Source organism: Mytilus galloprovincialis, chromosome 3 (genome assembly GCF_965363235.1).
Source record: "Mytilus galloprovincialis chromosome 3, xbMytGall1.hap1.1, whole genome shotgun sequence".
Lineage (NCBI taxonomy): Eukaryota > Metazoa > Mollusca > Bivalvia > Mytilida > Mytilidae > Mytilus > Mytilus galloprovincialis.
Window position 1 is genome coordinate 94,222,942 of NC_134840.1, and position 17,191 is coordinate 94,240,132.

At 30.5% G+C, this 17,191-nt stretch overlaps 1 protein-coding gene across 1 annotated transcript; it reads left to right on the forward strand.

Annotated features, from left to right (window-relative positions):
- Positions 1-16: 16 nt before the first annotated feature.
- On the forward strand, positions 17-7,121 carry LOC143069431 (uncharacterized). Its single transcript, XM_076244061.1, has 4 exons — positions 17-211; positions 2,415-2,475; positions 3,510-3,613; positions 4,567-7,121. Exons 1-4 carry the CDS (start codon positions 47-49, stop codon positions 4,711-4,713), a joined length of 477 nt encoding a protein of 158 aa, XP_076100176.1. The 5' UTR covers positions 17-46; the 3' UTR covers positions 4,714-7,121.
- Positions 7,122-17,191: the final 10,070 nt, after the last annotated feature.

Below are 17,191 nucleotides of genomic sequence, written 5' to 3' on the forward strand. Positions count from 1 at the left end.
TAGCCAATCAAATGTTCTGTTTTATCAAACCATTTAAACAACAACAATGGCAGCCACCAGCCAAGTTTTGACAGCTGTTTTACTTTTCCTTATTTTCACAAATATAAAAGGGAAATACAAACAGATTGAAATTGAAATAGCAGGAAAGAACGAAAATGAGCCTGCAAAGATTTTCTCAGAATCTGAACTCAGACAATTCGATGGATCTGATGTACGACTAACAAATATGTTATTTTCTGAAAAAGGGGTAGCGGATTGCTTAAGTTTTCCGTGAACAGGACCTACATTTGCTTCAAAAAATTATATTCCTTCCATCAAAACTTATATTAAAAATCTCTTTGTAAAAATGCAGTGTGAGGAAGCAGGATAAATCGCCCCACTGGCAAACCGCCCCACTTTTAGAAAATTCACCCCTAACTAGTTTACCAACTTGTCCCAATTTAAAAAAAAAAAAATGACCACTTGTGAAAATGGTTAAATCCTGTTAATTTTTATCCTGTCAACTGACCCTGATTAATGAAAAAAGGTAAAATGTAGAAGAATATTTAATTTTAGGTCTGCCAACTCGCCCCTCTTTAATGAAAACAAATCTACAAAGAATCCAAAAAATTAATAAAAAATATTAAATAATTTATATTGAATTTAAATGATGTTTCACTTTCTTAAAATATAATTTAACCATTGTGTAGAAAAATCAATTCAGATTTACAACAAAACAAGTTTTAGTTGGGTTGGCAACTGAGAAATCGGCATATTACTGAATTTCAAGACTAGGTGACATTTTTCTAAATTCTTAGTTACATTTGTAAGTACAATGTACCTTGTGTTATATTGTGTATATAGGATTTTTTGTTTCTGAGACAAGTGCCTGTGTAACATGTGTATATTCATTGTGGTTTAACAATTTTTCATAAGTTGGGGGAGTTTGAGACCTTTATTCAGCTGCATTTTAACTATTTTTCTTAAGTGGGACAAATTTTAAGAATATGGGGAGAGTAAGTGAAATTCTAAAAACTTCATTTACACATGATACAGGAACATGCATATGTACATAATGTATACCGGTATACACAAGGTATTCTAGTAAAATTGGCATCTTCAATGCAGTCATATAGGCACCTGATTAAACCTGCACTGATGGACATTTGTACATGTACAAAAAGTAGGTAGTCATTTAGGCACCCATGACCATGTTGAAATATATCTTTTTTCATTATTTTATTTTTAAGCCAAAAAAATAATAAATAAATGGGGGGGGGGTGTCCAGAAATATTAACCTATGAGTATCTAATATTTGGAGGGAGGGGGTACTGAAATACTACCTAAAATTGATTTTAATTTTCTCATGATAAAACATGTACAACAGATTGGGTTACAGGTTCATTGTTTTTTATTTAAGTTTTAGAAAGAAAAACATCAATAAATACATGTAATGTATATTGATCAAAGAACAAACATGTATATGGTAACATTGTTAATTATTTAATTGATAAATGTTATTAATAAATTAATTCATTGAAAAGAAAACTAATTAAAGCATCAGTCAGAAAATGTTTTGATTTTTTCTATAGGTGCTGATTTATATTTGACTTGAACCCCCCACAAAATATGATTTCTAGGGCTGGTCAATAGTACCAATACTCCTTGAAATGGGTTAGCTCTGCAATATGATATTTAGCGTATATTTATAAAACCCATGCCATTGAAACACAAGTGAGATGGGAAAAAATTATCAAACTGACACTACAACGCTTATATATTTTATGTAATAATGCAAAATTAAGAGGGCCATGACTCAGTTATTTAAAACCTGATAAAAAAGAAATTGTTTAATATTGGTACAATGTTCATGTACATGTATCACAACCATTTGTAGGTGAAATTTATAGATTTTTTGGCAGTTTAGAAAAAAACCCATTAAAATCTTTAAACAAAATTTAACCTTTTGTTTGTGAGCTTCAAACTGAATTAGTACACAATTTTATTTAGGGGCCAGCTGAGGACCACCTCAGGTTGCAGGATTTTCTAACTGTGTTGAAGACCCATTGGTGGCCTTTAGCTGTTATCTGCTCTTTGTTCAAGCTGTTGTCTCTTTGAAATATTCCCCATTTCCATTCTCAATTTTATTCAAACATTTCATAAATGTAACAAGCTGAATTGAACATGTACATGTATGCTTTTCTTCAATAACATCTATATTTAAAATATTCAGTAAGCATATATATGGTAAGTGATGTTATTCATTCTTATTTTACTATATACAATGTATGGTTTCATTTAAATATATGTTTTTTTTTCTATATTTGATGTGAGTAATATACACTATGTCAATCAAAACACAACAAAATTTTAATATTATCTGGATACATATTTCTTTATGATATAAATCATAACTGATGTGCTTTCTTTTTCAGCCTGATAAGCCTGTTTATATGGCAGTACGTGGTGTTGTTTTTGATGTAACAGAAGGCAAAGGTAGATAACTCCTATTATATTTAATGTTCTTCAAGGTATTATTTTTATTAGGATAAAAATTGCATTCACTCTTATGTTACTGGCTTGATAGTTATCAACTTGACTAGACATTATCACTTATTTTGAGAAAAAAATGTAGTGATTTCATGGAATTGAACACAATATTTTATATAATCCTGTCCACGAAATCATGTGCTCAAATATTTAAGTTACAAAAAATGTATGCTTATGTGTATAACCATACTTTTCAATAAAATTACATGAACATTAATTGTGTATGTTGTACAGAATAAACCAAGTATCTGTTCTAAAAATATAAATTTCATTGTTTAAGGTATTATTAAAAATTGGGGTTATCTTCCTTTGTCAATACATGTATAACATGTATAATATATAGTAGTTCAAGCAACCATCATTACTAATATGGGAAGAGTAATGCCTACAATGCTTAATACAATGAATGCAATGTTTAATTTTAAGTTTGAAATGCAAACTGAATGTAATCTTCACCCTTCAGTCCTTTCACTATATTCTACAAATGATAAAATAGTTATTGGGATCAGTTTGCTCATCAATGGCTGTACTGTAAACTATAGGTGGTAATGTCCTTGTTCTTTAGTCTCTGGGGGAAAGTTGTCTCATTGGCAATCAAATTTTCATCTGTGTGTCATTACATCTCTTAATTTTAAGATGACTTAAAAAAATTAAGAAATGACATGTCTTTGGTAGTCTCTTTGGTACAGGATTTTCTCTCTGTGTTGAAGACCAATTGGTAGCCATCCGCTGTTTTCTGCTCTTTAGTCGGGTTGTTGTCTTTTTTCCATTTCCTTTCTCAATTTTATCTGTGAACTGTTTGTCTCGACTTAAGAACAGTTGTCTATCATTGAAGAAAATGTTGACCTCTATATGAATTATGAAACCTGCTTTTAAAGGTCTCTTGTTTATAAATATTTTTGAATGTACAACAAACAATACAGAAAACTGACAATATTCATCTTGTCCAAATTTTATTATGCTATTTTCAAAATTTACAGATTTTTATGGAAAGGGATCAGGTTATAACCAGCTAGCAGGAAAAGATGCTTCCTATGCCATAGCTGTGTGGTCATTAGAAGATAAAGATATGCATCATGATATAGTGAGTAATAAGAATGTGTCCACAATACACAGATGCAACACTCAGACTATCATTTTCTATGTTCAGTGAAAAAATAAAATTTCGGTCAAAACTCTAATTTGACATTAAAATTAGAAATATCAAATGATAGAGGACATCTATACTAAGTTTTAAAGTTGATTGGACTTCAATTTCATCAAAACAACCTTGACCAAAAACTTTTACCTGAAGTGGATGGATGAACAAAATTAATGACAAACAAACACAGACAAAAACATAATGCCCATCAATGGGGCATTAAAATGTTCTTTGAACACATGTCAAATTTAAAAAGAACTACATTGTTTACAAGACAGGTTAAAAACATCGTTGAATACAGAAATTAAACATTTAAAATTTAAAATAGTTACTTGGATTTTATATGTTTTTGTTCATCCAGGGCCTTGCTGAGTGGAACCAATACTTAAAGATCGGTATTGTCTGCAAAGTGTGGGGCATTTACGATTCCTGAAATGTAAAAAAAAAGATTGATGGGCTCTTAGTCAGAAAAATATATTCATGTCAGATCATATACATGTATGGGACTGTATTCTTGAGGACTGTTACATTATGAGCTTGCACATTAATTTTTCCAGTTATTAAATAGAAAAAAAGAAGATGTGGTATGATTGCCAATGAAACAACTCTACAACAGACCAAATCACACAGAAGTTAACAGCTGTACTGCCTTCAACAATGAGCAAACACCATACCACATAGTCAGTTATTAAAGGCCCCGAAATGACATGTACACAATAAACCACATCTTACATGTATACTATAGATTACTTGGTATGTTGCAGTCATATTTGTTGTCCTTGAAATTTTACAATATGTATGTTGAGCATGGGATTAGTGTCCTGAAATATCAATGCATACTGAGCATCACATAATGATATATGATAATGCATTTAATTTCTTTTTTTTATTTTCAGAGTTCATTGTCCGATAACGAATTAAAAGGATTAGATGATGTATTCTTAGGAACATACAAGAAGAAATATCCTATTGTTGGGTATTTACAATATCTGATGGATAAACATGCTGACAAGGTTTCTGAAAGATTGAGTGGTGAATTGTAATGTCGGTTGTGATTTTGTTTATGAAACATGTGATAAAACTGCTCACAGCTTTATGAAAAATCTGGGTTTCTTTATTTTCATTTGAATTTTTGGGCAAATGTCTGATGTCACAGATTATTTTGCAATTCTTCACTATTGGGTAATTCATTAACTATAGATTTTGGTCATGATTTATTTTATAGTATACATTCCATTTTTTGGTATTTTAGAATCTCATTCATTATAGTCAGGCAATTGTTTTAAATTCAGACATGTTTTTAATTTGGTTGTATTTATGTATTCTTGATAGGACAAAATAAATTTTGTGAAAATGTGAAAAAACTTTAACACAACTATTTTTTGAAAGCATCTTATCAGCTTGTATATTTTTTACCAAAGAATTCGCCGCTTCAGAATCTAATGCATTCTGGGTAATTTTTCCAAAAGCGTACACTAAAACGATGTGATTGGTTTAAAACGTGAGAAACAATAGGAATTCAACCAATGACAACATTATTTTCACTTTGGTGTACAAACAATGAGATTACCCATAGACCTTAAAATTCTGAAAATGCGAATTGAATATAACATTGTTAAGTTTGGTGAATCCTTAAATTAAGATCTGTTGTAGATTTTTACTTGAAGACAGCGAATATAGAAATATTTCGTCATAATCTTATCATTTTTGTCCAGGTCACACATGTTCTTACATTTATAATTGTTGTAAACTTTACATGTAGTTTTTTCAGCTGTTTGACATGACTTATTGTGATAATGCATTTATATTATTATTAGAATCAAGTTTTTGAATGTATTTACAGTAACATTCCATTTTCTAGTCTATGTGTGTGTAATTTATTATGATCCAATCTATGTTACCATCCAGTATTTATGAGGGAAAAAAACTATAACGATTTAGGTGACATCTTATATTCATGGGTTCTAAAAAAAAGTAGTAGTCATATAAGTTATAACCACATGTGTCAATTATCAGTTCTTTTTGTCAGTTTGCAGTCAAAGTAGATTTTTTTTTATATTTTGATAAGTCATTCTTTTTATTACATTTACCTTTAACATGTTTAAATGGATACAAATTTTAAAAAATCGAAAGAACAATATTATCTTTTTTATGCATTTGCATTTTTTTTTAAGGCGGGGACTTGATGTCACCCCCAATGTCTAGACTTTGTATGACCTTATAAGAGGGAACTTATTAGGTTTTATTTTACCAGGTAATCATGGCATTTAACAGCAACCATTGTAATTAGTAATAATTATTCATGTACTGTTACTGTTATTTTATTTGACGTGTTTTATTTGTATACTATGCAATGTATGTAATCTATGTTCATTCTATAAAGTGGCATAGTTTTAATTCAATCAATTTTTGTGTGTGTACATACTTGATATCACTGGTATTTGGGTTTATTGTAAATACTGCTAAAACAGTTAAAACAATTGGGAAACTTTTATTACATTAACATAATCATGCAACTTAAAGGATTTCAGAGTCAATACAAAAATGAAAAGATAAGGAAGCTGAAGAAGTATTGTAAAAGTCATTATTTGGCCTTTGAAATTGCAAAAATATTTCGTTTTCTTAAGCCTTTCTAAATACGGTAAATTTTGTTAAATTGAATGATTTAATCTTGATATGTTTATGCAGAAATGTCATTTATTATGCTATAAATATGATGAAATTGACAATCATAAAGTGAGCCAAAACTTAATGTTAGAAAAATATTTGACTCACATTAAAATCTTAGTAACAGAAATTACAGAATAACTTTTTGGGTAAGGCCTTATCATATCTTCTCCTTTATATAAACCTTTTGAAAAAAAATATATCAATTGTCATGAAGAGGCATTTTATTTTATCAAATTTAAATATCAGTAGAAAGAGATAAAACATTTTCTTTTGGCATAGGCATATAATGAGTTTATTTTGTGTATTTTTTGTCTTTCATCAGTTCTAAAAAGCCATCTAGAAAGTTTCTGAAGTCAAGAACTGAATGCCTCTTGTGCTTTTATTATCAGTTCAGCCTTGTTCATGGCTTGATGTATATCAGATGATATCATGTCATAAATAATACAAGATATTTTACCTCTTCATATTCTTAATTGGGAATGATACATATAATTTCTATTTTTTGACAAACACACTTACCATGTCTTTCCAAATTGTAAGGACCTGGAATTAGTTCTTAGTATTTTCAATCATTTTTACTGCAAGAATTATAGGGATATTAGATCTGCTAACCTGTAAACAAGGCTTCTCTGTTGGTGCTTCCTGTTATAAATTTGGTGCAGATTATATTTCATTAAACAGGTGCTTTTTGCTATTTTTTCAAGAAATGTATATACATATCAAAAGAAAGTTGTAATATTTTCAAATTTTATAGATTATTAAATAAAGAGAATTTAAAATATGCTTGTTATTTTCTTGTAAAAAATTACGCATTTTACTACAAACATTTATGTTCAGATTTAAAACCCTTTGTATTGATTGGTGACTGCTTGCTGAAGGTAAACCCTGTGTTTTGAAAATATCTTAAGACTCAAATTGCTTCTATTTCCATATTATTTTGTTAGGATAGCTTTACAAAACAACTCTTTTATTGTCGTTCTTCAACTTGCCAGTTGTTAAAAGTATTCAACAATGAGCTAAGAAGCAAACACTGATTAGCAAAAAAAAATCAATGGACCCCTAATGTTAACCTTTATGTTCTCTGTGTCATTTGGTCTCTGTAAGATAATTGTCTCATTGGCTATAATACCACTTTTTATTGTCTCGCTTGATGGAGTCGAAAAGCGAGACATAGGTATGCTGTTTCTGGCTTTGGCGGCAACGACAGCATCAACAATGTATTAGTTTGTGATTAGGTCTAGTTCATGGTGAACTACAAGTGGTAAGTCAAAGATATTTGGTATGCAGTTGTATAAGTATTGGCACATCTCATTACCATGGGGATTATTTGACCCCGCCCCCTCAGTTATGGTCTATTGACTTTGAAACTTTTGCTTAGTTTTCATGTAAAGTTTGTGATTAGGTCAGTTTATGGGGAACCACTAGTGGTAAAGTAATGATAAATGGTATGCAGTTGTATGATCATCAGCATATCTCATTTCCATGGAGATTATTTGGCCCTGTCCCCTCATTCATGGTCTATTGACTGAAATTTTTGCTTAGTTTTAATGTATTAATTTGTGATTAGATCAGTTTATGGTGAACCACTAGTCATAGGTTAATGATTATTGATATGCAGTTGTATAAGCATTGGCAAACCTCTTTTCCATGGAGATTATTTGGCCCCACCCCCTAAGTCATGGTCTTTTGACTTTGACACTTTTGCTTAGTTTTCATGTATTAGTTTGTGATTTGGTCAGTTTATGGGGAACCAGTAGAGGTAGGTCAATGATACTTGGTATGCAGTTGTATTAACATTAACACATCTCATTACTATGCAAATTGTTTTACCCTCCCCCTCTGTTATGGTTTATTGACTTTGAAATTTTGTTAAGTTTACATGTATTAGTTTGTGTTTAGGTTTGTTTAAAGAGAACTACTTATGATAAATCAATGGTATTTGGTAAGCAGGTGTATTAGCTTTGGCACATCTCATTTCCATAGAGATTGTTTAGCCATGTACATGTACCTTCAGTCATAGTTTATTGACTTTGAGTATTTGCTTTAAACTTACATGTTAAAGTGTTGCTATTTTTTATTTCATTATTTGCACTATCGAAATTACAACAAAGCAAGACATATCTCTGTGATAACAGTTTATTTTAATGTACAAGAAAAATCCATAAAAAACTAGCGAGGCCTTCACACACATACAAATTTAGAGCAGGAGGTTGTGATTTCAAACCAAAGCCTTCCTTGCCAAACCAAAGACTTGTATCATTGGTATTTTCTGCTTCTCTATTAAACATGCATCATTCAAGAGTAAGAGCAAAGAATGATCTCCTCAGAGTAGAAATAATGTGTATGGGTAGAGTGGCGGGTTTTTCTGCTGACTGTTATATTATGAACTTGGAGTGCATTTTAAATCTGGCTAGTAAAAAGGAGGTAAGTACGTACACCATTTTTATATTTCCAGTGGATGTCCAACATAGCTCATATTATTTCTTGATAACATTTTGGTTCATCAATTATAGTAACAGAAGGTCATTTCATCTTACCTTAAGAAGGACTTGTCATGAGAACAGTTTCCTGATTGGATAAAATAATTTCAATGGAATTTTCAAAAACATAGTAATTTTCACAAAACGGATAAATATAGTTTGAATATCTAATGTTTACACTTATTTCTAGTCTTGAACAAAATCAGATTAACCTAAAGACATCAATTACACATATACCCCTTAATATACTGATGTTTCATTTATTTTTCGTGGGTAGTAGTTATCGTGGATTGCATTTTTTTAAGATATTTTTTTTGTGGTTTTGCCACAGTCTGTATATATAGCTGAAGAAACTTTAGTTGTTGAAAGTTTAAATTCGAGGTTAAACTGTACCCACGAATCCATGAAATAAGGTATCCCACAAAAATAATAATGAATCAACACTATTACATCATACAATCAATAGTATCTAATCTGAGTCAAAGCCACATGATATTTTTGTTGTGAATTGGCAAAAAAGGATAAGGAATACATGTACAGGAAATAATAACCCATTGAAACACAATGGATAAATTAATGTATCAAAGGAATGTAGGGAAGTTGACAAAATTTATTTCTTACCATAAAATCAGATTTCACATATCTGATAAGAATCGAATTGTCATGATGTCATAAAAAAACATTTCAACAATTAAATTTCGAGGTAGAACTTAAATGGTTAAAGATCTAAGTGATTCGATCATTGTCTCAAATATTACCCCATGCCACAGTCAAATTCTTAAAAAATCAATATCTTTGACATTTTTCTTGAACTTAAAGTCTGGTATTGTAAAATAGAAATTGATATACTGTTATCATAATGTATAGTGATAAAGTGAAATAAATACATTCAGCAATTTGTTAAATGTAAATTGAAAATTTTTCTTAACAAAAGTCAATCACATTTTATAGAAACTCTAAAATAGGAGTTATCTGAATTAACTATTAACCAATAATGGGATAGACGGAAGGGACAAGGGTAAAAAACAAAATTTCAAAAGGTACCAATTTTCGTTGTTTGAGGAAAACTTTTATTTTGATTTGTGGATATTTCCAATTCAGTTTTCTAAAATCTGCATATAAGCTTAAAGATAATCTATTAAAAATAATTAGATTTGTGGTTCGTTCACCTATTCTGACAAAAGCAACGAAAATTGGTACACAAATGATAATTGACATATCAAATAGACACATATAGTAATTTGATGACAAGATATTATACAGACTTTAATCGATTTTTGCTATTCAGAAATGTTATGAGGGTTTGGATGGGGTTAAATGATTAAAGAATAATGCCCTTAAAAAATGAAGATTAGAGAATAACGGGCAAAAAAATAGAAGATTAGAGAAAAAAGGGGTTAATTTTTTGAAGATTAGAGAAAAAAGGGGTTATTTTTTTAATGATTAGAGAAAAAAGGGGTAAAAATTAAAAGTTTACAGAATAACAGACCCCCCATCCAGACCCTCTGTTATTATACGTGTATTTAGACACGGGAGGAACATTTTACTCAATGTTTGTTAATATTTGAATGTAATAAGTGTATTAGACAAGGGTAGAGCGAGGGGTAGAGTGGCCCTGTTGTAATATATTTGTGTATGTCTGTAGCATTCATTTCGGAGAAAAATAATAGAATGAAAATCTCCACAACAAGATTTAATACCTTTATTTTTCATTAGAAATACACTTGATGATTTCGTAAGCAAAACCCCATTAATGCACTATATATCATATATTTCAACTCCGCTGACTTCATATTACAACAGATGATGTCAAGACTTTGTTTATGACGTAAATGAAGTGGAAAAAAGCTTAGAAAAAATAGAGTTTCTTGCATTTTCTCCTTTATATCCATTTACTGCCAAGAAAGCAAATTATGTATATTGTTGTTGATAAAATGTTAGGTTGTGTTAGATATACTGTAAATCAACTTATTTTGACGGATACTTTATTTCCCGTTAAGAATTTTTAATCCTTTTTCGCGACGATTTAATTTTGCGATTTCTAAATTTATCTTGAATTAGAAAAAGAAGTAGCTGAATAAGGAATGATATTAAGTTTACATATTCGTGACTATTTATATTCGCGTTATTTAAATTTTCTACTCGCGAAAGTAACGAAAAATAAATCGCAAACGAAAAAAAGTTGGTTTACAGTAACCATTGGTAACTGAACATTTTTATTCATACAGTTAAGAAGATAATTGCCATGAGACATTATCAAGTACCCAACCAAAGATAAAATCATCTACAGAAGCCAAAAAAAGCTTGGCCACCAATTTTTCTTTTACAGTTAGTGTTGTAAAATTTCAAACAATTGCAAACAGGAAGTATCTGCCCAGCTGACATTGATATAAAAAATTCTCCACTAAGGTGTCAACTAACAATTTTGTCCATGTTTGAAGTAGATCTTTTTTTGCTGATAATATTTTCTCTATATCTACCCTAGTTTACACAAAAAACACAAAAATGGGTGAATTTTGTCATTGAAGGGCAATAACTTCTGCAGAGAGTTAATTTCAACCATAAAAAAATTAAAGATGTGGTATGTTTGACAACTCTCCACAAAAGGCCAAATATCACAGAAATTAACAACTATAGATCATCGTACGGCCATGTTGATATATGTATAATATTTTTGCTGTTTGAATTTTCTCTCTTTTAAAATAGTGCCATCAAAAAGTAAAAGCACAAAAATACTGAACTCCGAGGAAAATTCAAAAGGGAAAGTCCCAAATCAAATGGCAAAATCAAAAGTTCAAACACATCAAACGAATGGATAACAACTGTCATATTCCTGATTTGATATAGGCATTTTCTTCTGTAGAAAATGGTGGATTGAACCTGGTTTTATAGCTAGCTAAACCTCTCACTTGTTACGTATGACAGTCGCATCAAATTCCATTACATTATCAACGATGCGTGAACAAAACAAACAGACACAATAGCTAAAAATGTCAAAAATAGGAGTACAGCACTCCACATGGTGTTATCATCTTAATCACTATAAAAACAACAAATGTAACTAAGAAGCACAAAAAGGCAAACATAAAATTAACATCCTCATTTAGCTATGTAAAATCCACCCATAAAGGATGGAAGGTTTTAAGTACTGGTGTAAAATTGCGCGTTTGAAATTCGCACGGGTAGACATAAAACAATTCTGTCGTTCAAAGTATGACGGGATACATAAATACAGAGTCACGTTAAGTAGATATAAAAAAAAACCAGACTTAACAGTAAAAGTAATAATAATAAATAAATAATTGTGTGGTTCAAAGTATGACGGGAGACATAAGTACAGAGTCACGTCAAATGTATATCACAAAAAAAACAGACTTAACAGAAAAAGTAGTATTAATAAATAAAATAGTTTTGTCATTTAAAGTATGAAAAGATACATAGGTAAAAGTAAAAGTAATATTAATAAATAAAATAATTTTGTCGTTCAAAGTAAGATGGTATACTTAGACACAAATATGGGTTATAATTGTCATTTAAGGACAATCAATACAATAATGAGTCAACTGACTATTGCGACCCTAGCTGTTGACTTATTGTAGAAATTTCATGCAGTCATTTTTACTTTTAAATGTGTCTATTTATCTTAGTTATAAAAGTCAGCTGTAAAATATCCCTCATGACAAAAAATATTTTAGTCCCTTTACACACCTTTTAATATTTTTAATAAGGATGGATAATAGGTAATTTTTGAGACAGTTATATATCTAATGTGTCTTAAGTTTTCTATCCTATTTTCCTAGTTACCTTTCAGTTTATACACCCCATGTTGGAGGATATTTGAGATTTAACTTTATCGATTTTTAAAATCAGTTTTTATGCTTACATAATGTATCAGAAATCCTTGTATTTAGAACCTTTATCTAAGAACCGATGTTTTATCTTCTGCACTATATATGTTGTCCCAACACGTATCCCTTTAAAGTACTAACTGAACTTTAAACAAGGAATTGATTCTGGAATAATTTTAAATTCTTGAACATGTTGAAACCTGAATAGAAATGCATGATGAAAAATGAAAACTAATAAACTTTAGGAGTACAATAGCCATGCTTGCATTATAGCTGATGTTCAAGTTTATTTTGCTTTTATTTCAGTATAAATTAACTATCCCCCCCCCCCTTTACCCCCTTTTTGACATGCATGCATTGCTAAAACTCTTAATTTGTTTATTTCCATCATACATTTTTAATCAATTTTCTAGATTTCAAAACTATTTCTAGGTTCAAATATTTCTTCTTTTTGATTCCTGAAAAGGATAATTCTTCATCTGCCTTGAGCATGTTGAGGAATTACTGTCATGAAAGTCATATGATTATACTGAAACTAATTCCACATTGATGTTTTTTAAGATGTTTATTGAATTAAAAATGTGAAAGTTGTTTTTATTGAATCTACAAAAAAATCATTTTAGATTTGTTTTTTTTTTACACACGAAGAGATTTTTTAAAGATTCATTGTTCATTGCGTTTAAATTCAAACATACATGTGTCGTATCATATATTACACACATATTAAACAGTTGAGTTATGTTTTCAAATGCAGATCAATAATATATGTAAAAAGTGTCCCAGATACTAGACATTTTACTTCCCTGTGCAAATTCCTTTCTATCCAAACGTTCATGGTAAGAATTTTCAAATAATTCAATTGCTTCATTATTTTAATAATTTAAATTCAGAATTTATAAAACTCTGGCAACAGCCCCTAATATACATAACTGCATAAAACAAGTAATCCTTACTTGTTTTATACAGAAAGTAGGAACATAATAATTTACACACTGGTTGAAAAAACAGGAGCTGGAGAATCTACTATTTGATTAATTCATGTAATTATTCTGATACAGGCAAAATATTGTGAAGTCGAAAGCATAAAAATACTACTCATTTTTTTAATGTAGTTTTTTTTCTAAATATCAGTAACTTTGTCTTGAGAATAACTATATACTCTAAAAAGTCTATGTGGCTCAGTTTGATCTATGTGCATCTTCTCTCCAACATTATAGACTAGCTGTTTTGTTGATCATTTTTGTTGTGTATTTTTTTTCTTTCTGTGAGAGTTTTTGTAAAAACGGGTAAAATATCATCATTTAAAGGGACACTAGCTGTCAAATTCATGTTCACGGATTTTAATCAAATTCTCATATTTTATTTATAACAATGTAAAACATTTATCCAAACTATTAAAAGTAAAAAATAAACCATTAACATGACACAGGCATGAAAAGACGTAGCTTCGTTTCGTGTGTAATTTAGTCAAGACGCCATCGTGCTGTTGGATTATTCTAGGTCTATTTAATTTCATATTATAAATGAAAAATAAATGTTTATCATCGTTTTTACCTGTATAAGAATGATATTTTGTGGATCAAATCAGTCAATCAAATGATTTACCTTTGTTTCACTTTAAATGTTCACATTCTGTTCCTTTAAATAACTTTACACATACAATTCACGTGTTTTTCATCTCAAGCTAAGGGGTTAAATTGAAGTTCAAATGAATACGGATTCAATGAGGTCGAATTTTTTACTGGCAAGTGAATAGTTCATAATCTTTGTTTTTTAGCATATTTTATCAAAATTGAACCATACTGGGTGCTAAAAGCGAATTATTATTTCACTATTTGCATTTCATTAATGATTGAGCAAAACAAATAATATATTTAATTTTTTATATATTTCGTAGCTAGTGCCCCTTTAAGGACAATAACACCTAGTTAACTATCTATATTTGTATTTTTTTTTAAAACCTGATCATAATTTCTCTGTTTGAACTTTCTCTTATATAATCATAGTTTTTGTCTCTAAAACATACCATTTCAACCATAAAGATTGTGTGTTGTGATCATTATTTCAACCACTGATTTATATAAAGAGTAGACTGACAAATGCTGTCTTTTGACTTATTTGTAGATATGGTATTGCTGATCAGTTTTGCTATTAAACATGTTAAAAAATCTATCTTGTCATTATAGTTTTCAAGATAGAAAGTAAAAAAATTTATAAAACTCATAAGTTAACAGCAAGTTCATACAAGGAGTAAACTGTTGATTTTGGATAGCTGCCTTTTTGTGGATCTCGTCTTGCTGATCCCTTTTTTTTTTTTTTACAGTACCTCAATTGTCGTTATAGTATATATTTTGTCATGAGATATCAGGACATGAAGCATCTATATATAATACCATGGAAGTATCAATATAATACTTCCATGATAATAAAAATTATTAAATACAGTAAGATATTTTTGGACAAACTATTTTTTATACAACTCATTCACTCCGAACATATCAATATGTGGGAATTTAATTTCCCCCTTATTTTTCAGATGTAAAGAAAAAAGTAATGGCCTCATCAGTCAAGCACTTTTGTACAATTTGCCATGATGATGGAATCTCCATGTCAGCAGTCACATGGTGCACAGAATGCGAAGTTTTCTTTTGTGGAAATTGTGAAAAACCTCACAGCAAGTCAAGGCTATCTAAAAACCATAAAACCATGTCACCTGAAGATTACCAAAAATTACCTACATTCATGCAAGAAATAAGCAGTCAGTGCAGAGACCACAAGAAGAAGTTTGAGCTTTATTGTTCTTTCCATGCCTGTCCATGCTGTGTCCAGTGTGTCACCGATAAACACCAGAAATGTCAAGAAATGAAACCCTTGTCTGCTATCCTACAGCAAGTCAAATCATCTGCCTCAGTGCAACTTTTTGAAAAAGATTTGGAGAATGTGAAGGAAAACTTATATACAGCCATAACGTATATGAAAACCAGGACCAGTACCATCAATGGTCAGAAAACTAAAGCTGTTAAGGAAATCAGGTATATGAGGAAGTCGATCAATGATTACTTAGACAAATTAGAACAAGACATACTTGATGATTTAGAGTCTAAACATTCAAAGCTTAAATCAAACATGGCCACTCTCCTGCAACAAATTGAAAAGCGAGCCAGTCAGATAAACCAAATGCAGAGCCAGTTTACCAAAATGACACAACATGCTACAGAGCTACAGATGTATATTGGTCTAAGAGAAATTGAGAAAACTACAGCACAAGCAGCAAAATATATAGAAGATTTAGAAAGTGGGGACCACCTAATTGAAAAGAATTTAAAGGTTAAAATTTCATCTGCTCTTCAATCAATTTTAAAAGATGTCAAATCGTTTGGTGATATCAATATCAATACCTCCTCTTCTACTCTAAAAATAAATGCTGGAAGAAAAGATCAAGCTCAGCACTTGGTTCGAAATATTACTGGGATTGAACAAATAAAACCATCCTTCTTGACAAAACTGACAATTCCAAAATATATGAAATCTTTAAATATACCTGCCTGTCTCATATTACCTGATGGGAATTTTATACTACTTGAGTATGACAAAAGAGAACTACTGCTGTTCAGTAATGATGGCATCTTCATCAGAAAAGTTGTTACATTCACAGAGAATCCAATTGATGCCTGTTTTGTCAAAGAAAACACATTGGCTGTCACATTAGGATCCAACCAGACAACACTTGTGGATACAGAAAGGAATACAGTTATTCAAACAATTAAACTTTCTCATGGTTGCTCTGGTGTAGCTAGTGATGATAAAACTTTGATCATCAGTGATGGTGTCAGCAAGTGTACTACAGTGAATCTGAATGACATGTCTCATACCATCTTAGAAGGAATGGGAGGAGTGACTCGTATTTCATTATTCCAAGGAAATATCTATGGGACATGTTATACTAGTAGGAAAGTCTGCTGCTATAAAGGTACTGGAGAACCTCTCTGGACATTTCACCACCAGGACATTGACAGACCAGTAGGACTTACTTTGGACAAGAATGGTTTTGTTTATATAGCTTCATTTGGAAACAACAGTATCGTGGTAGTATCACCAGATGGTAAAACCAGTAAGACAATACTATCAGAGGCTGGTGGATTAAAAAGTCCATGGGCAATAGACATCAACAGAGAAACAGGGATGATGATAGTGTCAAGTCATATAAGTGGTGAGAGTGATGAGATATCATATCAGACAGTGTTTGTGTATAAGATCTTTGGACAATAGACATTAACAGAGAAACAGGAATGATGATAGTGTCAAGTAAAATAAGTGATGATAACAATGTTACAGCTTTTTTATATAAAATTTAAAATATAACTTTATTTCATTTTATTTTTGAATAAAAGGATATCTGTGCAAAGTGATACATGATATCAAGGGCATTACATCACCCTCATTAAGACGTCTACATCAATGTGGGGCTGCAGTGCAAGAGTGGTATAAGCCTGTCAACTCTGAGGTCATGAGTTCCAAGCCGA

Bases quoted from the DNA above. Each gene is read 5' to 3' on its own strand.
- LOC143069431 (XM_076244061.1), top strand. From the start codon at position 47: ATGGCAGCCACCAGCCAAGTTTTGACAGCTGTTTTACTTTTCCTTATT. The intron at 2,476-3,509 runs GTAGATAACTCC...CAAAATTTACAG, and splicing joins TGATGTAACAGAAGGCAAAG to ATTTTTATGGAAAGGGATCA. The intron at 3,614-4,566 runs GTGAGTAATAAG...TTTTATTTTCAG, and splicing joins AAGATATGCATCATGATATA to AGTTCATTGTCCGATAACGA.